Genomic DNA, 24,793 nt, shown 5'->3' with positions numbered 1-24,793 from the left:
GAATGCCACAATATTTGGGACTAACAGTGACTTCCTCAGGGTCATCTGCCAGGGAAGCCCAGTGAATTGGTGCTTCCTGGGTGCAATGCTGTATTTTAAGCAAAATGAGTTCAGTCTTTTCTGTTTTCTTTGTTGGAGCATTCTAATATTCTCCCCAATGATTGCATTGCAAATGGTAAGAAACAACCTTCTGGGGTAAACCCACATAGCCTGCTCACTGTACTTAAAAAAAAAAAAAAAAGGCCTGAAACTTGCAGATTAATAATTTATTAATATTTATTAATTAAAACTTAAATTATGGTGCTCTTTTGAACAGGCTTTAAATACTGTTTTGAATCCATACAAATAGTTCAGTCATGGAAATAGCAAAACAGTAATGTCAGAGCTGCTTATTTGGTTTTTAAGCACTAGACAAAGCTGCTTTTATTTTTTCCTAAGTTTATTTTCATTCTAGTTTTCCCCTATTATTTTTCTAATTATTTCCTCACTTATTTATTTCCCCCCGTATTCATATTCCCCCTTACTCATTTTCATTTTCCCCCTTAATCACTTTTTCACCATTATTTATGCTTTTCTCTTAATTATTTATTTTTCCCGTTGGTTTTTTCCTTCCTTTCCTTCCCCTTCCTTCCCTCTCCTTTTTTTTTCCACCTCCCATTGTTCTTTTCTCTCCTTTTGTTTCTCCCACCCATTGATTTTTTTTCTTTCCCCTTGTTTACCCCCCGTCCATTTTCCCTCCCTTCGTTTTCCCCTTATTCATTTAGATACCCTCTTCATTTCCCGCAATCAATTTTCCAGTTCCTTGCTATTTTCCCCCAATTACTTTTATTTTACACCCATTTGTTTCCATATTTATTTTTACCATTTCCCATCCCCTTTAATTGTCTTTTAATTATTGTTGCACTCAATCTAAATGCTATGTATGTATGTATCTATCTAATCTGTCTGTCTGTCTGTGCGGGGTTTTTAATCTCGCTTTCGGCCGCTGTGTTCCCGCATCCCGAGGCTCCCCGATCCCCCCGCGCGGGAAAACCCCTCTGCCCTCGGGCCCGTGACGTCACAGGGGCAGCCCCTCCTCGCCCCGCCTCTCCCCGCGTGGCGGCACCGCCCCTTTCGCGCCGACGGGAGGCGTGTCCCGCCGCGGCCGCCGTACGCGCGATGTGGCCGGGGCGGGCGCGGCTCCACGTCAGCCATCGCCGGAGCGGCAGCGCCGCGGGCTCAGCTCCGAACCGGGACCGGCCCGACTCCTCCGCCCAGTACGGAGCCGCACGCACGGCCGGTCCGCGGCGGACTGGCGGGGCCAGGGGGGAAGGGAGGGGGCGCCGCTTTTCCGCTGGGTGCCGCAAGGCCCGAGGCCTCAGGGCCCCGCCGGCGTGTTCCCGGTGACCCCCGGCAGGGCCCCGGGGGCGCGGGGTGTCTGAGGGAGGGTTGGCGGGGGCGCTCGGGGTTTGTTCGGGGGAATGCCTGCCCGACTCGGGCGTTCCTTGAAGTTTTGCCTCGTAGCGTAAAATGCCCGGGTTTGGAGTGGAAGTAGGATCTGGGACATAAAGGGAGAAATTCCCCTCAGCTGGCTCTAAGTTTGTCGGAATTTTTTAGTAGATGTTTTGAACGCTCCGTATTATAGTTGTGCATCAGTAAAAGGGTGCATTCTTTGGTTTTTTAGGTGCCCCCCGTTCCCAAGGCTCCCCAGGGATGTAGGTGGCGAGCAGGCGTGGCTTTTTGTCTTCCTGGGCTCTCCAAACTCTGTAACTTTCGATTGCCTTGGGTGCCGAGGCTCTGGCACAGGTTGCACAGAGAAACTCTGGATGCCCCATCCCTGGAAGTGTTCCAGGCCAGGCTGGATGAGGCTCTGAGCAGCCTGGTCTGGTGAAAGCTGTCCCGGGCCATGGCAGAGGGTTGGAATGAATTCATCTTAAAGGTCCCTTCCGACCCAGACCGTTCTGTGACTCACCACAGGTGACAGAGATATTATTGCTGGAGAGTTAAAACAGCACCTACACCTATGTCCCTGCGGGCTCTCAACGATCAAACTGATTTCAAATCTTTGTGCCTTGCAAGGAAGAAAACTGGGTGGTGGTTCTCCCTGCCAGATCTCCCAGCTCTGTGTTTTAGGAGAGTTGTTTTTCATTGCTGCTCTTCAGAGCCCAAAGTGCAGTCATTTGTCACACTTCAGAGACATGTTTGGCCGTGATTTTGGAAATTTCTGCAGCTGAGGTCTTTGTATGAGTGAAGATACCTGCCTTGCTTTCACAAGGATCTCCTTTATGGTCTGAGTTGTTTTTGCAGGTGAAGGTGCTGGCTGCAGGGATTTGAGGCAGGAGTTCTGGGTAACAGCCTAGGAAAAGTAAGCAGAAAAGCTGCCATGAGGCAAGAAAACAGTTGGGAAAGACCTCTGAGATCATCAGATCCAACCTTTGACTGGTCACCACCTTTGTCAACTAGAGCATGGCACTAAGTGCCACATCCAGCCGTTTCATGAATGAGTGGTTTATGCAGATATTTTTAAGCAACAAGCTTGAGTTATCTAAGCCTTGAAATACAGAATTCCTAATGCAAAGAGGAGGGTTTCCTTAAAAATCTGTATTGCAATTATTTTTTGGGGGTGGGTGTTGGGGTGCTGATTGACGTGAGTTGTTTTCTCGTGTGGAAAGAGGCAGCTCAGCACAACTTCCCTGCTCCCTGTTCAGGGTGAGGTTCTCTGGGGGCCCATTTGATGAGAAAAGGGAGTCTGAGACTTCCAAACAGTTAATATCAATAAAAGCTGATCTTTTTTGACACAATTTCTATAGAAAGTACAAAATAACAAACTGTAACAGTCTTCTTTGCTGTGCTTGTCAGTGTAGTATGACAGCATTAGCCAAGCAAGCTTAAGCTTGAGCATTTTTCAATACTTAAGAAATAGAATAAAAAGGTTGATTTGATCCTAGATATCTCTTATATAAGGAAAAAACAAACATGAGAGTCGATTTCATTACCTGGGCTGCCAGGCACACAGCAACTTTGATAGGTCTGTATTCTTCTTGTCCTTTTTCACCCTAAAAAGACTTGGTGTCCACATTAGTGTCTAGTGGAGACAGTAGAGTTGAGCTGATCTGATGATCCCTGGCAGGTAAAATGCTTCTCTCTCCATCACATTGTCTTTTCTCCCACCCTTGGTTTCTGCTCTGTAGGGTCTCGTGCTCTTCTTCAAAGCTTCCTGCATAGACTGATTCAACTTGTTAATTGAGTCCAGAGCTTTAGCTTTTCAATTTTTCTTTTCTTTTTTTTTTTTTTCTGAAATTTTTCAGCTGATTTTGCAGCTTGGGTCATTCACCTGGAGGGGCACAGGAGTGCAGGGAAGGTAGTGGGAATATATATACATAAATATATATGTACAGCTGGGATCAGGGAATGACTCCAGGAGGGAGAAACTGCTGCATCCATTTGGCTTCAGTCAGGTGCCCTGTACACTTCTGGTATTCCTGACTGTGCCCAGAATATTGGGAAGATTTTGTTCTTCTTCTGTTGTCCCTGAGCAGTTTCAGGCGCTTCATCTTTGTGGTGCTCACAGGGATATTGTAGGGTCACAGCAAAGCAAGAAGGCTTTTGCATGTGGCTTCGCAAAATTAGGTCAGTTATAATAATGTTTTGTGTTTATTAATAAAATCTTTTAACTTTAGGGTGGCTTTGTTTGCTTGCTCTTTAGGTCATCTGACATTTGTGTGAAAAGAATTCTTCCCTGGAGAGACCTGCTGTGACCAAGAGCCATGACTGCTGCAGAGAACGTGTGTTACACGTTGATCAACGTTCCCATGGACTCAGAGCCGCCTTCTGAAATCAGCTTAAAAAATGACCTAGGCAAGTATTGACAGTGATTGAAGGATGCTCCATCTTACCTGATTTGTTCTCTCATTGTGCCTTTCCTAAAGTATTGTTTACATTTTATAAGCTTAAGCAAGTTAGTTTGATGTATATTTTCTATTGAGTTCTGAAAGATGTATGTTCCCCTGTTTGCTGTTGTGTTTTGAGAAACTTCTTTATATTATTTTATGTGCTTTGGTGTACTCCACAGTCTGTGCAAAATCTGGAATCTCTTTTTTTTTTGTGAGTTTTAAGTCATACCTGCTTGGACTAAGGCAGATTTGCGCAGATTTTTTTGGAACTAGCAACAAATTGTGTTGTCACTTGCTCAGTGCACTGTGGAATGTGCTGGCCAAAACAGCAGTGTTATAATCAGGTATATGTGGGACACCAGAGCACGTTGGTATAAATTTAAGCATCAAAACAGCCTTGGCATTTGAACTCTTTCAATTCCAATATATTGATCTCAGACTAAGTCTGAATTCCATGCTTATTTTTAAATATCTCTTGCTTCCTCTTTATCCTTTAATAGAAGTAAAGGCTTGGATTTTATTGACATGCTGTATTTTACTCCTTCAGAGGGGTTTGTGTCTTCTGACACTGAAGATCAATATTCCTGTTAAAGTAGTTGTGACATGTCAGCTTTCCTCACTTCATTTCCCCCTGCAGAAAAGGGAGATGTCAAGTTGAAGACAGAGGCCTTGAAGAAGGTAATCATTATGATTCTGAATGGTGAGAAGCTGCCTGGGCTCCTGATGACCATCATACGTTTTGTGCTGCCTCTCCAAGACCATACTATCAAAAAGCTGCTGCTTGTCTTCTGGGAGATCGTGCCAAAGACCACTCCAGATGGCAGGCTCCTGCAGGAAATGATCCTCGTGTGTGATGCATACAGAAAGGTAGCCTCTTGTTTATTTCATTGGTTGTGTTCCTCTGCTGGATCTTTAGAGAATGGGCATCATTTTGTGTTACTGAATAAACACAAACACTGTTTATGCTCAGCATTTCCTTTCTATCAGTTATGTCTCAGAGCTTCAGAACTGGATAACTGCAGATAGGCAGCAGATCTACTGCCAGGGAGTTTTGTGTTCTTTTACTGGTACAACTCCACAAAAATTTAGTCCTCTGTTTCCTTGTCAATGAGCGTTAAAGGTGAGGGGTAACATAGTTATCATCTTCCAGGCATCTTGGGACAAGGCATGGGGTCATAAAAGGACACTTTTGTGGTGTATTTGGGAAACACCTTCATAAACATATTAAGGGCCTTCAACTTTGGGAATGGCTTGGAAACAGATGAGTTAATATATACCAGAAGTTTTTATCCAATGTGCAGGAATGCCCACAGGCTGAGCTTTCACAGCCTTGGCAATCAGAGAAATCAAATACAATCCTAAAAGAGAAGAATCCTACAGGCCTTGTAAGTTATATGCTGGGGCAGCCGCTTTAGGATAGCGTTTCTTGAGAAAAAAGTGAGGTGTCATTGGGGATGTTGGGAACTTGCACCATGGGAAAGCTGGGTGTGGGAGAAGGCGGCAGGTGCATTCATGTGGAGGGTCTGGCATTTCAGATATGTTTCCTGTTGCTTTTAGGATCTGCAGCACCCAAACGAGTTCATCCGCGGCTCCACTCTGCGGTTCCTGTGCAAGCTGAAGGAGGCGGAGCTGCTGGAGCCGCTGATGCCGGCCATCCGCGCCTGCCTGGAGCACCGGCACAGCTACGTGCGCCGCAACGCCGTCCTGGCCATCTACACCATCTACAGGTACAGCACACACGGGCCACAGCCTGCATCCCTGAGAACAGGACTGCCTTCACTTTTTAACACCTCAAATATTTATCACTCCATACTGTGGTGGTTAGAATTTTTATTTTTAATTTTTGTTTGTTTGCCTTTTCTCCTCTATCTAATGGGCATCCTTGGGTTCTGCTCCTTGCCGGTAGCTCTTTTAATTACAGGGTTTTTTTCTTGTAAAGGAACTTTGAGCATCTTATACCTGATGCTCCTGAACTGATCCACGATTTCTTGGTGAATGAGAAAGATGCAAGCTGCAAAAGAAATGCGTTTATGATGCTAATTCATGCAGATCAGGTAAGGATACCTGCTCTCGAAGTTATTTGGTTTCATTATTGTAAATGTACTGGGTAACTAGCCAGTATTTTGTTGGTAGTATAAACTGCTTGTATTCATTAAAAAATCCATGTATAATAGTGTTAATGCTTTTGTGGGATGTTTGGTACTGATAATGTAGGTCTTAGTGCTCTTGTTATTTTTAAAGAGGATTACTCTATTTGGTGAAGGTGCTGAAAAATGTGAGCATAACCACACTGAGAAGCAGTCCTTCATCTGCTGTTCTAAAGCTTTTGTAGTTGCATAAGAAAGAAATGGCAGTTTCTGTTTAGTGTTTTGGATTACTTGTTATACAGGCAATTGCCTTTTTTTTTTTTTTTTACTAATCATTGATTAGTAAATCAATTATTTTTTACAAACTAATTACCATTAGTTTGTCTCTCTTTTTACCCTCTGTAGACAGGATGGATTATTTTGTTCTTTAGGTCTACAGTGTTTTCTTATACTGTTGAAGCGTTGCATAAAAGCTGTTTTGTACTTTGATTTTTAGAATATGTTTTGATTTAAAGTTCAGCTGAGTGAGCAAACTCTGAATAATGTAAAATAATTTGTCTTCTGTTTGTGTAGGATCGAGCTTTGGATTATTTGAGTACCTGTATTGACCAAGTGCAGACCTTTGGTGACATACTGCAATTGGTTATTGTTGAACTAATTTACAAGGTAAAAGGGAAATGCTGTGGCACATTTGAAATAAATGTACATGTTAATTTCCAGAATTATATTAGACTGTTTTTAAAAGGGATAGAATGTTGCTGGTAAAGGGATTTAGCTGGCTTCTTGTCCATGTCAGGAATATGTCATTCCTTAATACAGCTGAATAAGATTTGTCTCTTGAAATGATAAAGAGCTCAAGTGTGCACTCTATAGAGCAATAAGTCTCACCAGATTTGCTCTGATGGGGACTGCATTATCAGAGTGGTCTTCATGGGCATGAGCAGGGCATCTCTTACAGAAGCTGTTAGAGGCTCTGCCCTTGCTTTTGGTGGGAGATTTTAAGACCCTGTTGCTCCGAGTTGTTGAGAAGGGCATTTGAAGAGCTTTTGTAATGTGATTTTTACTGCTGTGAATGACACTTTCTGTCACCAGAAAAGGCTGTCACCTTTAGGTCAGTTTTGTCCTCTCTGTAAGACAGTGGAGCAGGTGAGCTGTAGGATTGCTCTTGTCTTTATGTGCCAACTGTGGGTCATTCTTTTATCGAGGTCTGTCACGCGAATCCATCGGAGAGAGCTCGCTTCATTCGCTGCATCTACAACCTCCTGCAGTCCTCCAGCCCTGCAGTGAAGTATGAGGCTGCAGGTACTCTGGTCACACTCTCCAGTGCACCCACAGCAATCAAGGTATGAAAGTGATGTTTGCAGCTTTTCAGTAGCTTCGAGTGCACTGAAATGAATGCTCTGTGCTGCATGTTGATACTTAGGAGTGAAGGCTTTAGTAACGTGCAACACTTCTCATGAGGAACACTATCTTAAAGTATTTCTTAGAACTGGTCACAAAAAAAGACAGCAGACCTGGAGCTGGTGGATTTCATGTCACTTTGGTAGGGAACAAGCTTGAATACTGTGCAGACTGTTGGACCAACCTACAATCTACTTGGCCTAGTTAGCAAAGCAGAATGCAGCTGAAGATTTCAGAGATTGGGTGAAATATTTTACTCATGAATATGACTCATCTCAAAGCAGGGTAGAAGCATAAAGCAGTGAAGATTCGCGTTGATTACTGATTGACCCGGGGTTCATAGTTTTATATTTGTACAGCTGCTTATTTAAGACCACTTAAAAACTTTGAATTTGTGTGGAAATTTAAAAGATAGGTTATGCATAGATTTACAGCATTGTAAATAGTAGTTTCCAAAAGTCGGGAGGAGTATGAATTCCAACATTCTTGGTTTGGCATACTCATTTTTGTTGAGTAAACACACTGTACACAGAAGCTGTCATTAAAATCTAATCTAGATAGCCTAACACTGCCAACTCTTTTAAGTTGGTTTTCATGCCCAGTTGAATATTTCACAGCTGACCCAAAGCATGTCAGATAACCTATCTTACATCTTTCTTTGAATTTGAAGTCAAGTCTGTGTACTGTAAGCTGATGGCATTGTGAGCCCTCATGTATGATTTTTGTAACATGGTGGACAAAAAATTTTAAAATCTATTTATCAGGTTAATTATGTGCCAACTCTGAGTAGCTGCTTTAATAATAAAATAGAAGGAGTCACTTCCTCGGTTTTAGAGATTTTCTTTCTCCTCTTCATGACTAAAAAACCAGTTTTGATCCTTTTAATTTTAGGCTGCTGCCCAATGCTACATAGATTTGATCATTAAAGAAAGTGATAATAATGTGAAACTGATTGTTTTGGATCGGTTGGTTGAGTTGAAGGAGCATCCCTCCCACGAACGAGTGTTGCAGGTATGTATGAGGGTCTCTTTTCCTATGAGCCTTAGGAAAGAAAAGCTTTCATTATAAAGCTTCCAGGTTTTTGCAATGTATGGAGAAAAGAACTTCTGAAGTTTCACTTTCCTGTTGGTATGTTTTTGGTAAAAACATGCTGGATGAACTTTTACGCTTATGACTTGGCTGCTTTTATTATCAGCATAAGGACTAGCAATGACGAATGCTGTTCCTGGGTGTAAGGTTTTATGGTGTGGCTGCATAGGAGACTTCTGTGTAAATGCAGAAGGTATTAAATGAACAAGAAATTAAATGAAATGAGAAGTGCTAATGCCTGTTGCTTGCTTGTCCATAGATCATATATTATGTATCCAGAAAGGCTTTGAAAATCATTAAGGACTGAAAAATAGAATTATATGAAGAGAAAGTAATATAAAATGGCAAAATACTTTACTTTGTTACTGTTTCAGGATCTAGTAATGGACATCCTCAGAGTGTTGAGCACCCCAGATCTGGAAGTGCGCAAGAAAACCCTTCAGCTGGCTCTGGATCTTGTGTCTTCAAGAAATGTGGAGGAGGTAAATGACATCTACTTGTGATTCATTATACTGTTTTCTTTCTTTTGAAAAATGTCACTTGTTTAAAAATTTGATTTGCTCTTCTCTGCAGCTTGTGATTGTTCTGAAGAAGGAAGTGATTAAAACGAATAATGTGACGGAGCATGAAGATACAGACAAGTACAGACAGCTCCTGGTTCGGACGCTGCATTCTTGTAGTGTTCGCTTCCCAGACATGGCTGCCAATGTTATTCCAGTGGTATGCACATATTCCATTGTTCTGTCGGTAAATGTGTTATTCCTATACCCAACACCTACAGAATTGCTGAAGCTGAGCTGTTCCTAATAGTGGCCTCACAGAAGTAATGCTGTTTTTAATTCCTAAAGAAACATAGGACTTTTGGTGCTGTAGTTACTTGTATTCTGAGAATATTTTTATATGTTTTTGAAGAACATGAGCTGAAGAGGACCTTTAAAAGTACAGTAATTGGTATCACTAGGAAAACAGTTTGGGAATATGATAATTGGTACTTGTTTGAAATGTACTTAAGGTTGTTTGACCTTTTTTTCATTGGAGATACATAAGGAGTTTTATTTTTCTGAACATAAAAGGGAAGTATGATTGTACAAACCTCTCTGTGCCGCTTTTTGTGCTGATGTTGACCCTTCTGTGGCAGCTGATGGAGTTCCTGAGTGATAACAATGAAGCAGCAGCTGCCGATGTCCTGGAGTTTGTGCGGGAAGCGATCCAGAGATTTGATAACCTCAGACCTCTTATTGTTGAGAAGATGCTTGAAGTCTTTCATTCTATTAAATCTGTCAAGTGAGTCCAGAATATGATATCAAACAGACTTTGGAGCACCAAAGTGTGGCTCACTTGCATTGAATGTGTATTGTCATTAAATGTGTATCAAAATCCACGTGACCCACACAGAGAGTGACTGAAGCTGAGGTATTTTGGGGTAGAGGATTTTTAGGTACAGCTTTCTTCTTGCCTGCTTGTACAAGAGATGAATTTGATGTTTGTTGCATTGATTTAAGAAAATAAATTCAATTTTAATTTCTATAATGGAGTTGATAATTAAAATTCCACTGTCTAGGAAATAGCCTTGTTGATGAAGGCCAAACATAAAGTAATATATTTGTTAAAACAGAATTCCTAAGGAATTTGCACTTGTAGGCAACTGGAAATACTGTACATTTATTAAAAAACCTAATCTAACATAGACTGAGCTTCACAAACTATAAAGCTCTTTTAGTATCTTTCAGGGCTCTAAAAACTTTGCTTGCTGATGGATTTGTAAAGGTTAAGTCTTATGAGAATTTCTCTGTATCAGAAGAGCACTCTGTCATTTTCCTAAGCCACAGAAAACTCTGAATCTCATCTCCATTGTAATCTCATTAAGTGGGGAAAAAAAAACCTCTGAAGCTTTGCTTTTTCCTAATCTTCATTCTTGTCCTGATTTTTCATTTTCTCCTGTATAATGGAAAAATTAGTTTGTCTCAGTTAAATGGAGAATTTAGAGCTGACTTTACTCACATGCAGTAGAGTATTTCATTATGATCGCAATGAAATTTAATTTTGTGTATGTCAGGATTAACACAGATGGAAAAAATATGTAGCAGAGGATATATCTAATTTGATGTACTTGTTTATGAGTTTACTGAGGCTGAAAGGATAATTGCTTTTGAGTTAGCCTGCTTTTGTCAGTTGTGTCCTTTTGAATTTGTCAAGACTGGCCTTTACTACCTGACCATAAATCACTTTTCTTGGTTCTACTTTGAGTATATCATGAGAGCATGATTTAAATACCTGTTCTTGTCTTAGGATTTATCGAGGAGCATTATGGATCCTTGGAGAATATTGCAGCACAAAGGAGGATATACAGAGTGTGATGACAGAGGTTCGCAGATCCCTCGGAGAGGTGTGTGTATTTTGGGGTTTTTGTGTTTACTGGCTCTTTGTGGTTTTCCCCGCCATTATGCAGTGGATTTTCTAAGCAAAAAGGTGTTCTGGAAAGATCAAGTAAGATGCAACAGTGTTTTGAGGACTTGTGGTGTGTGATGACACATGCACAGGAAATCTTAAGTAAAAAGCAGTCATTATTTACATTCATTATTCATTTTTTTTCAAGTAGCATTCTTGAGCTGAGAATAAGTGATATCTGTTTAGAGAAGAGTTGGGAAATTCCTTGTTTCGGAAAATTATGGCAGCTTTAAGATACGATTTAATTATATCCAGTAGCAAAGAAAAAGTGCTTTAGGTGTGGGTTGTTCTGAGAGAAAGACTTCTCTGACAAAATCTAATTCATCGATAAGAGCTTTATTGCATGTGTAGGAAGCTTCAATATCTGCTTATCTCCTCAAATTCTCTCCAAACCATTGCACTCTTAGCTCTCCAAACATTTTGCATGTAAAAACTTCAGCAATGCAGATAATTTTTATTAAAACCTTCGGCAGATCAAAAACATTATCTTCTATTTTAATTGTAACAGTTGCTTCCTCCTCATTTCTAGATCCCAATAGTAGAATCTGAAATCAAGAAAGAAGCTGGTGAGCTCAAACCTGAAGAAGAGGTGTCAGTGGGTCCAGCCCAAAAACTAGTGACAGAGATGGGCACTTATGCAACACAAAGTGCTCTTAGCAGTTCCCGACCTGCCAAGAAGGAAGAAGACAGGTATTTGTGATTTCATGCTTGGCCAGGAATGACTTGGTTAATTTTTTATCATTTTTTTATTTGAGTGGTGTTATCTCTAATACAGAGTTCAGTGGTTGAGGGAATTTCCTGTTTTAAGGTATTATCCCAATTAAATAGTATCCAATAGGAAGTTGCTCAATTGTTTAGGATTGTAAACAAAACTTACTGTATAAATAAGAACTTTATTAATTATGATATCCTAAATTCTAGTTTATTTTTTTTTACATGTAAAGCTCACTCACAGTTCTAGTTGGATACAGAGATATTGCCTTTAGATTAAAATATTTTCTTCCCTTTATGTCACCTTGCACTCCTACACCTCTCTCTCCCTGGCCCATGTGGAAATGACTGTGTGACTTACGAAAATCTCTGTATCTGGAAGGTTACTTTAAGAAGGAAATAATCCAGCCTTGTGAGGTGTTTCAAGCTTTTTTTGCTTGTACAGTATGAAAATTAAGCTATCAAGAGAAGTAGGCTGAAGATTGTCATCCAAAAGTAGTTTTCTGAGGATCATTTGTCTTTGCAGACCTCCCTTACGAGGATTCTTGCTGGATGGAGATTTCTTTGTTGCAGCTTCCCTTGCCACAACTTTAACCAAGATTGCTTTACGTTACATGTCCCTAGTTCAGGAGAAGAAGAAACAAAATGTGAGTCATCTCTTGTGTTTTCACATTCAAGGAAGAGTTGCTTGTTGCCTCTTTTCTTTTTAACAGATGCAAAAATGGGTTAAGTCCAAAGTGAAGTGCCAGTTATGTGGTTGGATAACAATGGTAGTTTGGATTGAAAACAGGATCTGCTGTTTTCCAGCCATTCTATTTAGATAATCTCTAAATCATTCTGCTTGGTTTCAGATAATAACTACTAAAAAATTAAGTAATCTCTTCAGAGATGTTATGATTTGATTAATACTCACCTTTTTAAAAATAAGTCAGAAGTCAACATTTCTTTAAAGCTGTGGAAAATGCAATAACTTTCTTCCAATCTCTTTGTGCTCCTTCTCAGTCCTTCAGTGCTGAAGCTATGCTGCTGATGGCCACTATTCTCCACTTGGGAAAGTCATCTCTTCCCAAGAAGCCTATTACAGATGATGATGTGGATCGTATTTCATTGTGTCTGAAAGTGTTATCAGAATGTTCTCCTCTCATGAATGACATTTTCAACAAAGAGTGCAGGCAGTCCCTCTCTCACATGCTGTCAGCCAAGCTAGAAGAGGAGAAACTTTCCCAGAAGGTGAGCTGTTCTAAGTGTGTAACCATAAACACTTGGAGTTTTTACAGATGTTCACATCCAGGCTGGTCCCAGAAATGTCACTGAGTCTGTGTAGGTCAGCCATTATTTGACTGTTTTTCTGTGCTAAGGAATGGAATTCATTGTGAATTCTTGAATTATTCTCGTCCTGCAGAAAGAATCTGAGAAGAGGAATGTGACAATTCAACCAGATGATCCCATTTCCTTCATGCAGCTTACTGCTAAAAATGAAATGAGCTCAAAAGAAGACCAGTTCCAGCTTAGCCTTCTTGCAGCAATGGGAAACACACAGAGGAAAGAGGCTGCTGATCCTCTTGCTTCCAAACTTAATAAGGTAGTGGAAAATCAGTGCTTTATTGGTAATTGCAGACTGGAACTGATGAACCAGACTGTGCTGGTTGATTGGGAAGACCCAGGTATATCCTGGTTGGGATCAGGAGAAGAAGAAAAGCACTTGTCCTTATTGTTGTTACCTTCTCAAATGGGGAGAGGAAGAGCAAGGAGGAGGCTTAGAGAGTGCTGAGCTGGTGGAATGTGGAGAAGAAATTAGGGTTTGGTGGTTTAAAGATCCCAATAAAGTTCACAGGGAAGGGAGCAAGGATGGCAGAAGTGATTAAGACCCCCTTTCTTTGGCTGCTGTATCCTCTTGCCAAGTGCAATGCATCCTTATTTCACCCTTTATGCCTTTTTTTTTCTGTCCATTAACAGATCCTGCTGAGGAGGTTTAAAAAGAAGAAATCACTTGAGTAATTCATTAGTTAAGGAGTTAAACATCCAGACTTTGAAATTCTTTTTGATGTTTAAAATGACCTTTTAATTTTAAATCAGCATTTCTTTGTCCTACTGATCATCTTAAGAATAAATGGCATTACAGTTTATATTATAGGAAATTATTCAGAATACGTTTCATCTGGAAAGGGTTCATAATTGTAGTGTGCATGCAGGGGGACGTGTGAAGGAAGGCTACTCGTTTTGGAGGCCTATATTAAAGAATAATCAATTTAAGTGTACTTCATTCTTATTTTCTGTCATTGTTGGAATGATTATCTTTTAAACTGGTTGCTGGGAAGCTGAATCCCTTGGCTTGTGTCACAGGTTACCCAGCTGACAGGTTTCTCAGACCCTGTGTATGCAGAAGCCTACGTCCACGTCAACCAGTACGACATCGTGCTGGATGTGCTCGTGGTCAACCAGACCAGTGACACCCTGCAGAACTGCACCTTGGAGCTGGCCACGCTTGGTAAGGAGGGCTGGGCTGCTACAAACAGAGCAGCTCTGGGGTTTTGGGAATTGGGCATCACCTTGCTGTAAGGAATTCCTGAACCACCTCCAAAGTGGTTAGTTGCCATTTTGAATGCCTTTAAAAGTACACTTCTTTAAATATTTGGTGAAAGTTTTGTATGTACTGACACTGTCAGTGCAATCTGATGATACAAACCTTAGTCAGATTTTATCACTAAAAACATAAGGTTCCATTTCCCCTTCTCCTTTTTTCCTGAAATAAAAGGGGTTTGGATGTACTTATTTTTCATTGTGCTGCTGCCATACATGGAAAAATAAAAATAGGTCAAAATCACAACTGGTATGGAGCAGAAAGCCATTTGCCCTAGGTGGTTTTTGCACTCAGCCTGGAGTACTTAAATACTGCATTTACTCAACTGAAACCATTCCCTGTACCAACAGCTGTACCAGAGTCTTGCTTGGACAATACTGAGGCTTCATTAACTTCTCTTAGAGGAGTCACTAGAGCAGATAATTCAAGAACAGTAACCAGTTTCTTATTAGTTGTCCTCTGCTTTGGCAGTCAGGAGCTGAAATACATTTACAGTATGCTAGGAGAACACGTTACAGACTTTTCACTATTCTAAGTATGACTGGAGGGGCATAACCTTTCTCTTAAAATTTTGTAAATCATTTGAAGAGACTAATGATGGAAATAAATTAAATGGATGCGTTATTTAATAGGTTGCATTTTTCTGTTTGTCAGCTCAGTAAAGTGGAATTCTGTATTTCCCAGCTGATGTACTGCAAAAGCTGACTTGAGGCATCACTCCCATGTGTAGAGCTCATGCTGTTCATGCTGTGTTCTCAAATTGCATTTTAATAGAACTAAGGAGACATTCCAATTGCTTGCTGAAGGATTAGTAAAAATGCATCCCTTAGTGTTTCCTTGGAGCAATTATATTCAGAATCAAGGGGATACTTTGACCTGTTTATAAATAGCTTAGTGCCTGTAGTGCTGGACATTGTACTTTGGGTTTGAGGCACTTGACTGTAGGGTTAGGCCTTATGATGATGTCAGTGATTAAAATGCAACATAGAATTAACCATTTCCTTGTTAAAAAATTAATACTAAACTCCATCCAAAGCCCATTTAATTCAGTATTTGCATTTGTTTTCAGTGGGGTTTGGGTGAACATAGCAATATTTTAACTGAAATTTTTATGCAGTGTAATTTATCTTGCAATTACAAAACTATATAAAAAAAGAACAACCAATTCCAAATCAACTGATATCTTTATGGTGGTGTTCAGTGCAGCTCTGTAGATTCAAAAATTGAATGACAAGAAGATAAAAAGCTGCTGTTCCAAAAGCTAAGCTCATTGTGTGTACTGCTAACGTTCCCTGATCCACATCTCCCAATTTCTTTACACAGGTGACTTGAAACTTGTGGAAAAACCATCTCCTCTGACACTTGCTCCACATGATTTTGCAAACATTAAAGCTAACGTCAAAGTTGCTTCAACAGAAAATGGAATAATTTTTGGTAATGTTGGTAAGTAAACAATTCAGTGTGCAAAATTAACGTGAATGTGTCGCATTTTTAACTGCTTAATGAGCTCAAAAATAAGTAAAGCTCTTCATATTGGGAGAAGAAATTTAATTACAATGTAAGAATATTTTGTAATGATTTAAAAAAAATCTATATCGCTGTTACTTAAAACCATCATAGAATATGCTGCCTTTAGGATGGTTGTCAGCATGAGATTGAGCAAGGGTTGGCTGTTGTTAACTGGCAGGTGGTCACTCAGCACCCTTATTAAGTGCAAATTCACTTTTTGGAACATTGAGAAATGTGTGTGTTCTCTTGCAGTGTACGACGTCTCTGGAGCAGCCAGCGACAGAAACTGTGTGGTTCTCAGTGATATTCACATTGACATCATGGATTATATCCAGCCTGCTTCTTGTACAGATGCTGAGTTCAGACAGATGTGGGCAGAATTTGAGTGGGAGAACAAAGTTAGTTTTTTTTTGTTTGTATATTACTTTGTTGATGAGATACAATTTTGTCTCTTGTTGTACAGCAGCATTATCTATTGCCACATAAACCTCATTCAACATCTTCATTGGATGTTTGCCTCAAGTAGCTTATTCTCTTACAGCTATCTTATCAGTTTCATAAGCTTATCAGTACAATAACTGGGTTTTTGTCTTGCAAAAGAGGTTGTATGCATTGAGCTTTACCTCCTGTATGGACGCTGTCCAAACTGACTGGTGATTGCTGTGTATTTTGGCTCAAAGGTGAGATCGCAGCAAGTATAAGTTTATGCTGAGGCTGCAGAATTACTTGTGCTGCTCAGCTTCTCCAGTTCTTAATCATACTGTCTTGTGAGGTGCAAGGGACCTTTTAAAGGTTGTTTAGTCCAGCCCCCTGCCAGGGGGACAGGAGCATCTTTCTTTCACCTTGCTACTTTGCAGTACAGCTGTAGCATAAAGTTCTGGGTGCTGTCTAAGACCAGCAGGACAGTGGGTGCACTTCATAGTAACTGAGGATGCCCAAAGCTGAAAAAAGAGTTTAAGGGAGATAATGTCATATAAGAATAGAGTACAAACATTAAACCAGAATGAGAGAGATTTTACATGAACTGTAGCCTTGTGTGGTACATAGGTGTGCTTACTTGAGGCTAGGTTTAAATGTCTCAGGGGGAACTTATGCACAATATATTGTAATACATGAAGCCTTAGCAGTTTGTTAACTCCTTCTGAGAGATGTGTTAAAAGGCAATTTAAACAAGGCACATAATATGCAATATGGTAAAGCCAGGGCAGCCCAGAGAGATTTGTTGCTGAAAGGGGAAGGTGGAAGGAATCTTTATCACTGGTTAATAGCCAACTTTGGACTAGGTATTGCTTTTTTCTTGTTCTGGCAATATGTAAACTGTATCCAGACAAGAAATCTACTGCTTGCTGTCGAGAATCTAGATGTTCAACAGAGTATCATATTCACCCAGTAAATTTTAGAAACCATGGTAATAGCATGAAATTCTCCATCTAACAAGTGGATGGCAGGAGGGGAAGATTTCAAATGATGCCACCACATAGTGGGAAGTGCATCCAGCTTACTGAGTGTGCTGCTCCTCAAGGAGGAATGCAGAAGTGATCTCCATTATAGAGCCCTCAAGAAGAGATTTCAGAAATACCTGAGGTGCTAATTAAAGTAATTGCCTTTTTTTTTTTTTTCCTTCTGGAAGGTAACAGTGAATACAAATATTATTGATTTAAATGAGTACTTACAGCACATACTGAAGTCAACCAATATGAAATGCCTGACTCCAGAGAAGGTGAGCTATTTCTTGGAGAGTTTTAGATACCTTTTGTAGTTCCTGTGCTTTATTATTTAATTTGTTCAACATTTGTTGTAAATATTCTTAGAAATGCGTGCTTACAATATGAAATAGTATATATACCTTGAAGTTTTTACATTGAAATGAGAAAGAGCAGATAAATGTTACTAAAATTCTCTGTTGTCCCAAGTTGGAAAATCAGAATGTCTCTCTTGATTCATAGTAGCTGAGCTGTAGCATAGATTTTATAGGACCATCTCTTTACATAAAAGTTTCTTTTAGTGGCTCCATATTTTTTCCTTCTCTGACAAAATTTACCTTTCTTTTGCCAGTTAGCCTTTTTGTTGTAAAGCAAAATAAATACATAGAATAGCTACTTGCTGTTAAGATATAGCATGTATGATAGCTATTAGATACTAAATGTACAGTAGCCAAATTAAGTATAGTAGCTATTTAGCTTCTTCTTTATTCAGCTTCATTTTGCTGTTGGTCAAAACAAACCATAAAATGCTCTCCTGCCTTGTCTTGATGAATTCTGTAGACTGCATCATTCCCAATATGAATTATTTGGAATATACACAAACATATATATACAATTTGTGTATATATACAAATAGTGTATATTGGGAATATACACTTTTTCCCAGTGTGTGATTCCCACATGTTACAAAGAGTTGCACGTGAAGAAAGGAAGTTTAAAGGTGATACATTGATAACTGCCTAGCGAACTTAGGGTGAACTAAACCGTGTTTAGAGGATTTTGGTCTTGGAAGAGTTGCCATGTGCTTTCCACAGGCACTTTCAGGCTACTGTGGCTTCATGGCAGCCAATCTCTACGCCCGGTCCATATTCGGGGAGGACGCCCTGGCCAATGTGAGCATCGAGAAGCCGATTCACCTGGGGCCGGAGGCACCTGTCACGGGCCACATACGGATCCGGGCCAAGAGCCAGGTAACGGGGCTTGCCATCCTCACCATTCTTACAGCAATGGACCAAGCCCTCCTAAACATTCACACCTTTTTTACAGTCTTTTCTCCTGCTGTGTTACCATCAAGTAGGCCTTTATTTCCAAGATTTCCCAGTTTAGTTCTTAGCACTGCAAGTAGGATGTTCTATTTTATGTGCTTTTAAAGAAAGAGCAAAGATGCCCCAGGGGTTCCAGGATGTTTTTCCTACCAAATTGCACATTTCAGTGTCACACAACAAGGAAATTTTATGCATGTAATTGCTATTCACTGATTCTTTTTGAAAACAACAAAACAAAACCCCAGGGTTTTTAGTAGGAGTATTTTCTGTAGATATATGAGTCTGCTTTGGATTTTAGAATTCCTACCTCCCAACTGAAAAAAAAAAAGACCGGGATTTGGAATAAATAAAGCAAAAACACTGGTGTACAATAGAAGTATTTTAAACAGTGTACAATAAAGGAGTACCTGAGAGTTATCATATTCAAAGAAAACATTTAGTTTATGTGATGTCACTATAAAGATTTTGGACTGGTTTAAATTAAAGTTTCTGATATGTTACAGTGCCATTTTTTACATAAAACTGCATTCAATTACATATGCCAGCATAGTTTCATCTTGAAATCATTGTGCTATTGAATATGTAGATTTATTCATGCGGTTTCTTTTGATGGTTCTTCAGTTTCTGTGCAATATTAATCTGGCTCTGTGATTTAGTTATTTTCCATAGCTGTGGTGCACTGAGTGAACTGGTATCAAGTACTGGGACTTTTAACAGTTTTATTTCAGTAACTGGACAGGCAGTTGTAATTTCTCTGCTGGCAGTCCTCTTTCAGTTGGTGGGAGGTCAAAAGGTTAAAGTTGGTTTTATTCTTCAGCTTTTCATGTTGATAACACATATAAAAGTTGCCAGCTCAGTTAAGTTTCATTGTCTCAATAATACATGTAGGACCTAACCTTTACCTAGTGATAAGGAAGTGAGCACTGAGAAATGTACAAAATAGTGAACAGCTAGAAATTTCCATGCCACTGACTTAATACATTCCTGTATATGGAACTTCCATTTTAATATAGATGAGATAAAGTTATTTTCAAGTGTAGTATTTGTGTCATGATTGTTGTCTTCCTTTTTCTTACAGGGAATGGCCCTGAGCCTTGGAGATAAGATCAATCTGTCTCAGAAGAAGACAAGTTTATAAATTTTACGTAATGTCTTTTCAGGTCTTTTACAGTTTAACCTTAGGTATGTGGCTTTTGGGATCCAGAACATCTTATATTCTTCAGTGTTCTGTAATTGTAGAAGCCAAGCTTTTGAGCTGAAAGCATTCCAGCAGATAATGTATAGGTTCTCCATGATTGATATTGAGCAAATTTTAAATCTCCAGGGTTTTTTTTTTTCTTTGTCCTGGAAGTCATGTTTTCTTTGTCTCTAATATATACTGATGCTCACAGCACAAATAAACAAATTATACCAGTACTGTTTGGTCTGTAAATTATACTCTCTATATTACCTGATCAGTATTGAGTATCTGTCCAGGGGTACTTTGATACTCTGAGAAAGTGGGAGTCTGTAATAGCTTAAGTGTTTACAATAATGACTGGGCCTGAATATGTGAATGTGTAATCATGATTCCTAAAATACTCCAGTATACCTAAGAGAATATAAATTTGCCAACTAAATTAAAGGCTGTATATTCTAGATGGTAATGTAATAACTTGGCACAGACAAGCTTGTAGTATCAAAAGAGAGACTGTCAAAATTAAGCTCTTTCCAGCAAGTTGTAAAACCTTAAACTTTGTTTCTGAAGTGCTTTCCTAGGAGTGTTATCCTGAGTAACATAGCATTGCTGGTGGTGTTCTTGTTTTTCAGTTAACATGGCAAGGACAGCCAAGTGCAGTGTTAAAGCTGTAGCAGCATAAGCAGTTTTTCAGTGAATGCAGCCATTGGCCACGTGTGTGAGCTCAGGAAGGAAAGATTCAGACTCACTATGAACTTGCAATGAACTGAACTATGTTGAAGAGTTGTGAGTGAAGGTCAGGTCAGGATGTTGAAGTGAGTTAACACCATTTGGCAACTGAATTTTATGCAAATTAGCGGTGGATTAGCAGCATATAAGCATAGATTGGAAATACTGTCAGCTGTATCTATTCAGCATTAACTCTGAATTTGTTAAATTGTTGCAAGCAATTACTTCTACAGAAGAATGTCCAGAGCCAGCAGTGGTCTTCCAGTTGGCTGAAAGTCCTGCTGCTGGATTTCCACAGCTGTGACCTGCTTCAGAAGGACAGAAGAGAATATTCCAAGTAGCTGATTGCCAAAACATTTAAGGCCTTAATGATGAAAATACCTGTTTTTCATTCTGAATAATCAGAAGGTGCACACATATAAATTCTGAAATTAAATAGTCTGGCCCTACTGCATTTTTTCTGGCTAAAGGGTGGCCCTAGAAGAGCAATGCAAAACCTGGGCATGGTTTTGCTGAACGACCTATTTAATTTTCATGGTTTGAAATCACTGTTTGGTTCTGCCATTATTTTGGTTTTTAATGAAAGCTCTAGCTCATGCATAACATGATAGCAGCAAGAGCTGAAGCTCTGAGTATGCAGGACTGCTTTTATAATGTCCTTTTGTCTCTGCATGATCCCACAGCAGCTGTATTCCTTTCTGGGAGGTTATGCCAGATTCACAAGGATGTAGTAGAGATAATCAAATTGTGATCTTCGCTGCTCAATACTTCATAATCTGGGGGTGAGGGGTGCTGTTGTAGGAGTATGTTGTATGGGAGCTCCTGTGAAATTCCTTGGACATCATGGATGCTGGCTCTGGGGTGAGCATGGGGGATCTCATTCTGCAATCACTTAAAGCCAAACCAAGATAAAAGAAAATCCTAAGAGTCCAATGGATGCTTTCATCTCTTCATGAAGATGCTTATGAGTTGTAAGACACTAACAGAGACTGAGTCATAGCTCTGTGGGCACTGACTGGTTTGGATGGGATGGATTTGCTGACCACAGCCAAGGCAAGGATGTTTTTGGAGAAAGAGAATGACTTCCAGCATGTGTTATCCAAGCCATGTTTCAGTCACAATCTGCTCTCCTCACTGGAGGATAGAAAAACATCCTGGCACGTGCAGACATCCATATTTCAAGTGGCTCTTAGTCAGCTGGGAGGGGAACATAATTTTGTTTGGGATATTTTTTGCTGTCAGGACTTTACAGAAGGACATGGAAACACCTGTGCAGCAGAAGCTGCCATGACTTTGGAATTCATTTTCTACCTGCCATGCTTTTCAGTAGCTCTCCTGCAGGACTGGTTTTGTACAGACACTTTCATTGATGGCATGCATTTTTTCAGTAGCCTGAACACTAAAAATGTTAGATCTATGTTTCATGTCTGTGCTTCAGAGATTAAATTCCCTTCTTTTATACGTCCATCCTATTGTGTTCTGGCTATGCTTTTGCTCAGCAGCTCAGATAACAAATTGATTCTGGTCCTGTGCATACAAAGGAGTATCTTGCACAGACCATCATTCTTCAGGATCCACTTGCAGCCTTTTCACTGCAGTAAAAGCTGGTGTACAGCTGTGGCTCTGAATTGTTCCAAACTTGGTACCAGGAAGTTCTTATACCCTATTTTCTGCACAGCAGTGTGTATTGCATACACTGTGCTAGAGTTAAGGGGGTGTTATTCCACTGCTTTGATTTCAGAAACTTCTATAAGAACAGGAATAAAATACCAGGAGGAGTAAATGGAGCAAAAAAGCTTGCTGCTTTTCCATTAAAAGTTTGAGAAACTCATTGCAGGATGCAATGTTAGAATAGCAGGAAGCCAGTTTCTACTGTTCCCCTGCTCCTGATGTCCCTGTTGCCAGGAATCAGGGCCAGGTTTCTTTATTCAAGGCCTCACGAGGATTTGTATTTATGTCTTATTTAGATGCTAGCATGAGAAGCAGGAATGTTTATCTGAGGACAGGCAGCTCCCATTTGGGAGTGGAAGGGCCCACCCTAAGAAAGCATGAATAGAGAGACTGGATTCACAGAAACATTATAGGTAATGTAAAAAAATAAATTAAAAATCAGGCCACAGAGGAACTTAATTTGCACACTGACCTTCGGAAATATTTACAAGTGGTTCTGTAGAGGCAGCTTTATGCACCTCTGAGAAATATGAAGCCTTGTGTGAGATGTTTGCTCTCTATCGTGTGCTTTTTGGCACAGAGCTGCAGCTGAAAGACTCAGTCACTTAATCGTGTTAGGAGCACCTCAGCACCAATTTAAATAATTTTATAAATTTTTTAAAGTTTTCTTGTGTTGTTACACCAGGGGGTGCTGTCTTGCAACTGATAAATTATTGGAGGTTTTTTTGTTGTTGTTGTTGTCTTTTTTTTTTTTAAGTGTTAAGGAAGAAAGTAAAGGATCTGGTGCAGGGGTGTACTTCCAGTTTTGTCATATAAGCAGTAGAGAGTAATTTTGGCCCACTCTTCAGGTCACTTTCCGTTGGTTTTTGTATATTTTTAGGTTGCCTAGCTAAGTGTAAGCAGTGCACACCAATTCACAGCTCAGATTACTAATACAGTACATCTGTTCAAACACTGCCTTTTCTCTAGAGATTTTACTTCTCTGAAGCACAGTGAGGCAGATTTGGCTGCACACAGCTGGCCTAGGGAAGATCTCCTATTTGAGAGACATGAAAATGAATTCACTAAGAAAGGGATGTAGGTGTAATATAGGAAATTCTAGCTGTAATGTTGCCTGTACCTTTGTAATACTAACCTAGGCCATTTTCTGTTTGAACAAAGCTGTGAAATATCCACTGTATTTCACTAGATATTTCTTTGGATTTTTTTTTTGTGTGTGTGTGTGTGTATTCTGTAACTTGTGATTTTAACCTTTTCTAAACTCTGTGTATATTTTTTTAAATTTCAGCAGTGGTCCACAATTGTTAAGAATATAATGGAATGGCTACCAAAATGTGATTTCTTTTGTTTTGAAAGATGAGCATAATTCTTCCAGCCATAGATAGTAGATATTTTATGATTTGGTTATAAAGTACAAATATTTTATGTATATAAAATGTAGACATTTTATACTTGTCTGAACCAGTTACTTTAGACAAGTATAAGATCTGCAGTTTCTGTGGCTTGTAAGTGCCTATTTTGCTCTTCCTTTCACTGGAATTTCATTTAGGGGAAGCATACCAAACTTATTGTTATCCTGGCCCCAACACGGAAGCGGTGGTAGTGGGTCACACTGTTCCTGCATCTCATTCACAGTGGTTTTCAGGTTTGATGCTTCAGGTTTTTTCCGTAATAGCTGATCAAAATCTTCTGCAGCAGATGGTCACACTACATCTTTTCACTAAAAATGTGGTCTCTTCTTTTTTCTAAGGGTTCACAGTACCAGAAATAGTTGTAAGAATTTTATCGTGCTTCTAATTTTAGTTACATCCAAAGTTTGGAGATGAATTGCAAAATGCAGTAATGAGTTCTTAAACTGATCTTTCTGAATAACTTCTGTCACTCATATTTTGACACAAGAATAAACAATTATTTCTGCTATGTTGTTCTTAAGCTATGTGTAAACGTTTTATTACTTTGTAGAAATTTCACTTAGATGGGATTCCCCATGTTCTTTTGTTTTTTCCTTCCTTGATTTTAAATATTTTTCACTGACAATGATCTCTATGTGATCTGTCCAAAACTACCATGATATGTTGCATAGGCATCCCTACTTTTAATAGTTTTTCAAATGCAATTCTGTCATTTTTTTTAATATCCATTGAATTCAGTGGTGCTAGTGGGCCAGTTTCCTCTGAGCTATGACTAAAGGAAATGAAAGGGTTGTTCATGTGCAGAAGCATGCACCATTTAGCAGGAGATTCTTTTTCAAGGCCAGGAATGGTGGATGACAGGCCTATGTAAGCCCCTTCAAATTTGGAAGGGTAGAATTTTCACCTCAGAGGTGTCCTAACTTGTGGCAGAACTCTGTGGGACCTGTGGGCACTGAAAACCCACCAGGTTAATCTCTTAATAATGTAGTGCGTGTTTTTAGGTGTGATCTGTTTTGCCTGTACAGTAGTCTTTGGGACGGGCTTGAACTTACTGCAGTTTTCCTCCTGGTGGGACCTGAAGTTGTGACCCAGGCCACTACCCTGTGCCTCACTTGCACCGTGGCTGCCAGGACCTCCAGCACTTAGATCTGTCTGTGGGACCAGGATCTGGCTACAGCTTCCTTCCTGGCCAAAACCAAGCCTAGACTTGCAGTACCAGAATGGCAGCAGGTCAGACCAGATCAAAGCTGATCTCCAGGCTGCTGTCTGAGCTTCAATTCGTCTGTGAACTGACCTCTGCCTTTCCTAGCTCCTGCAGGGAAGTAGCTGCCTGCTTGAGGCATTACCCCATGCTCTG

At 39.9% G+C, this 24,793-nt stretch overlaps 1 protein-coding gene across 1 annotated transcript; it reads left to right on the top strand.

The window, feature by feature from the left end:
• The first annotated feature begins 1,166 nt into the window (after positions 1 to 1,166).
• COPB1 (COPI coat complex subunit beta 1) lies at positions 1,167 to 19,863 on the top strand. Its single transcript, XM_066187590.1, has 22 exons — positions 1,167 to 1,256; positions 3,686 to 3,837; positions 4,510 to 4,739; positions 5,430 to 5,599; positions 5,812 to 5,926; positions 6,533 to 6,625; positions 7,165 to 7,302; positions 8,252 to 8,371; positions 8,824 to 8,931; positions 9,023 to 9,169; positions 9,588 to 9,733; positions 10,739 to 10,835; positions 11,427 to 11,587; positions 12,135 to 12,255; positions 12,611 to 12,838; positions 13,011 to 13,190; positions 13,952 to 14,096; positions 15,513 to 15,632; positions 15,951 to 16,096; positions 17,329 to 17,418; positions 18,217 to 18,372; positions 19,526 to 19,863. Exons 2-22 carry the CDS (start codon positions 3,747 to 3,749, stop codon positions 19,583 to 19,585), a joined length of 2,862 nt encoding a protein of 953 aa, XP_066043687.1. The 5' UTR covers positions 1,167 to 1,256; positions 3,686 to 3,746; the 3' UTR covers positions 19,586 to 19,863.
• Positions 19,864 to 24,793: the final 4,930 nt, after the last annotated feature.

This window comes from Chamaea fasciata, unplaced genomic scaffold (assembly GCF_029207755.1).
Source record: "Chamaea fasciata isolate MVZ Bird 193981 ecotype frontalis unplaced genomic scaffold, bChaFas1.0.hap1 SCAF_7, whole genome shotgun sequence".
Taxonomy (NCBI): Eukaryota; Metazoa; Chordata; class Aves; order Passeriformes; family Sylviidae; genus Chamaea; species Chamaea fasciata.
The sequence above is the reverse complement of the archived record's forward strand: the minus strand, read 5'-3'. Positions and strand labels throughout refer to the sequence as shown.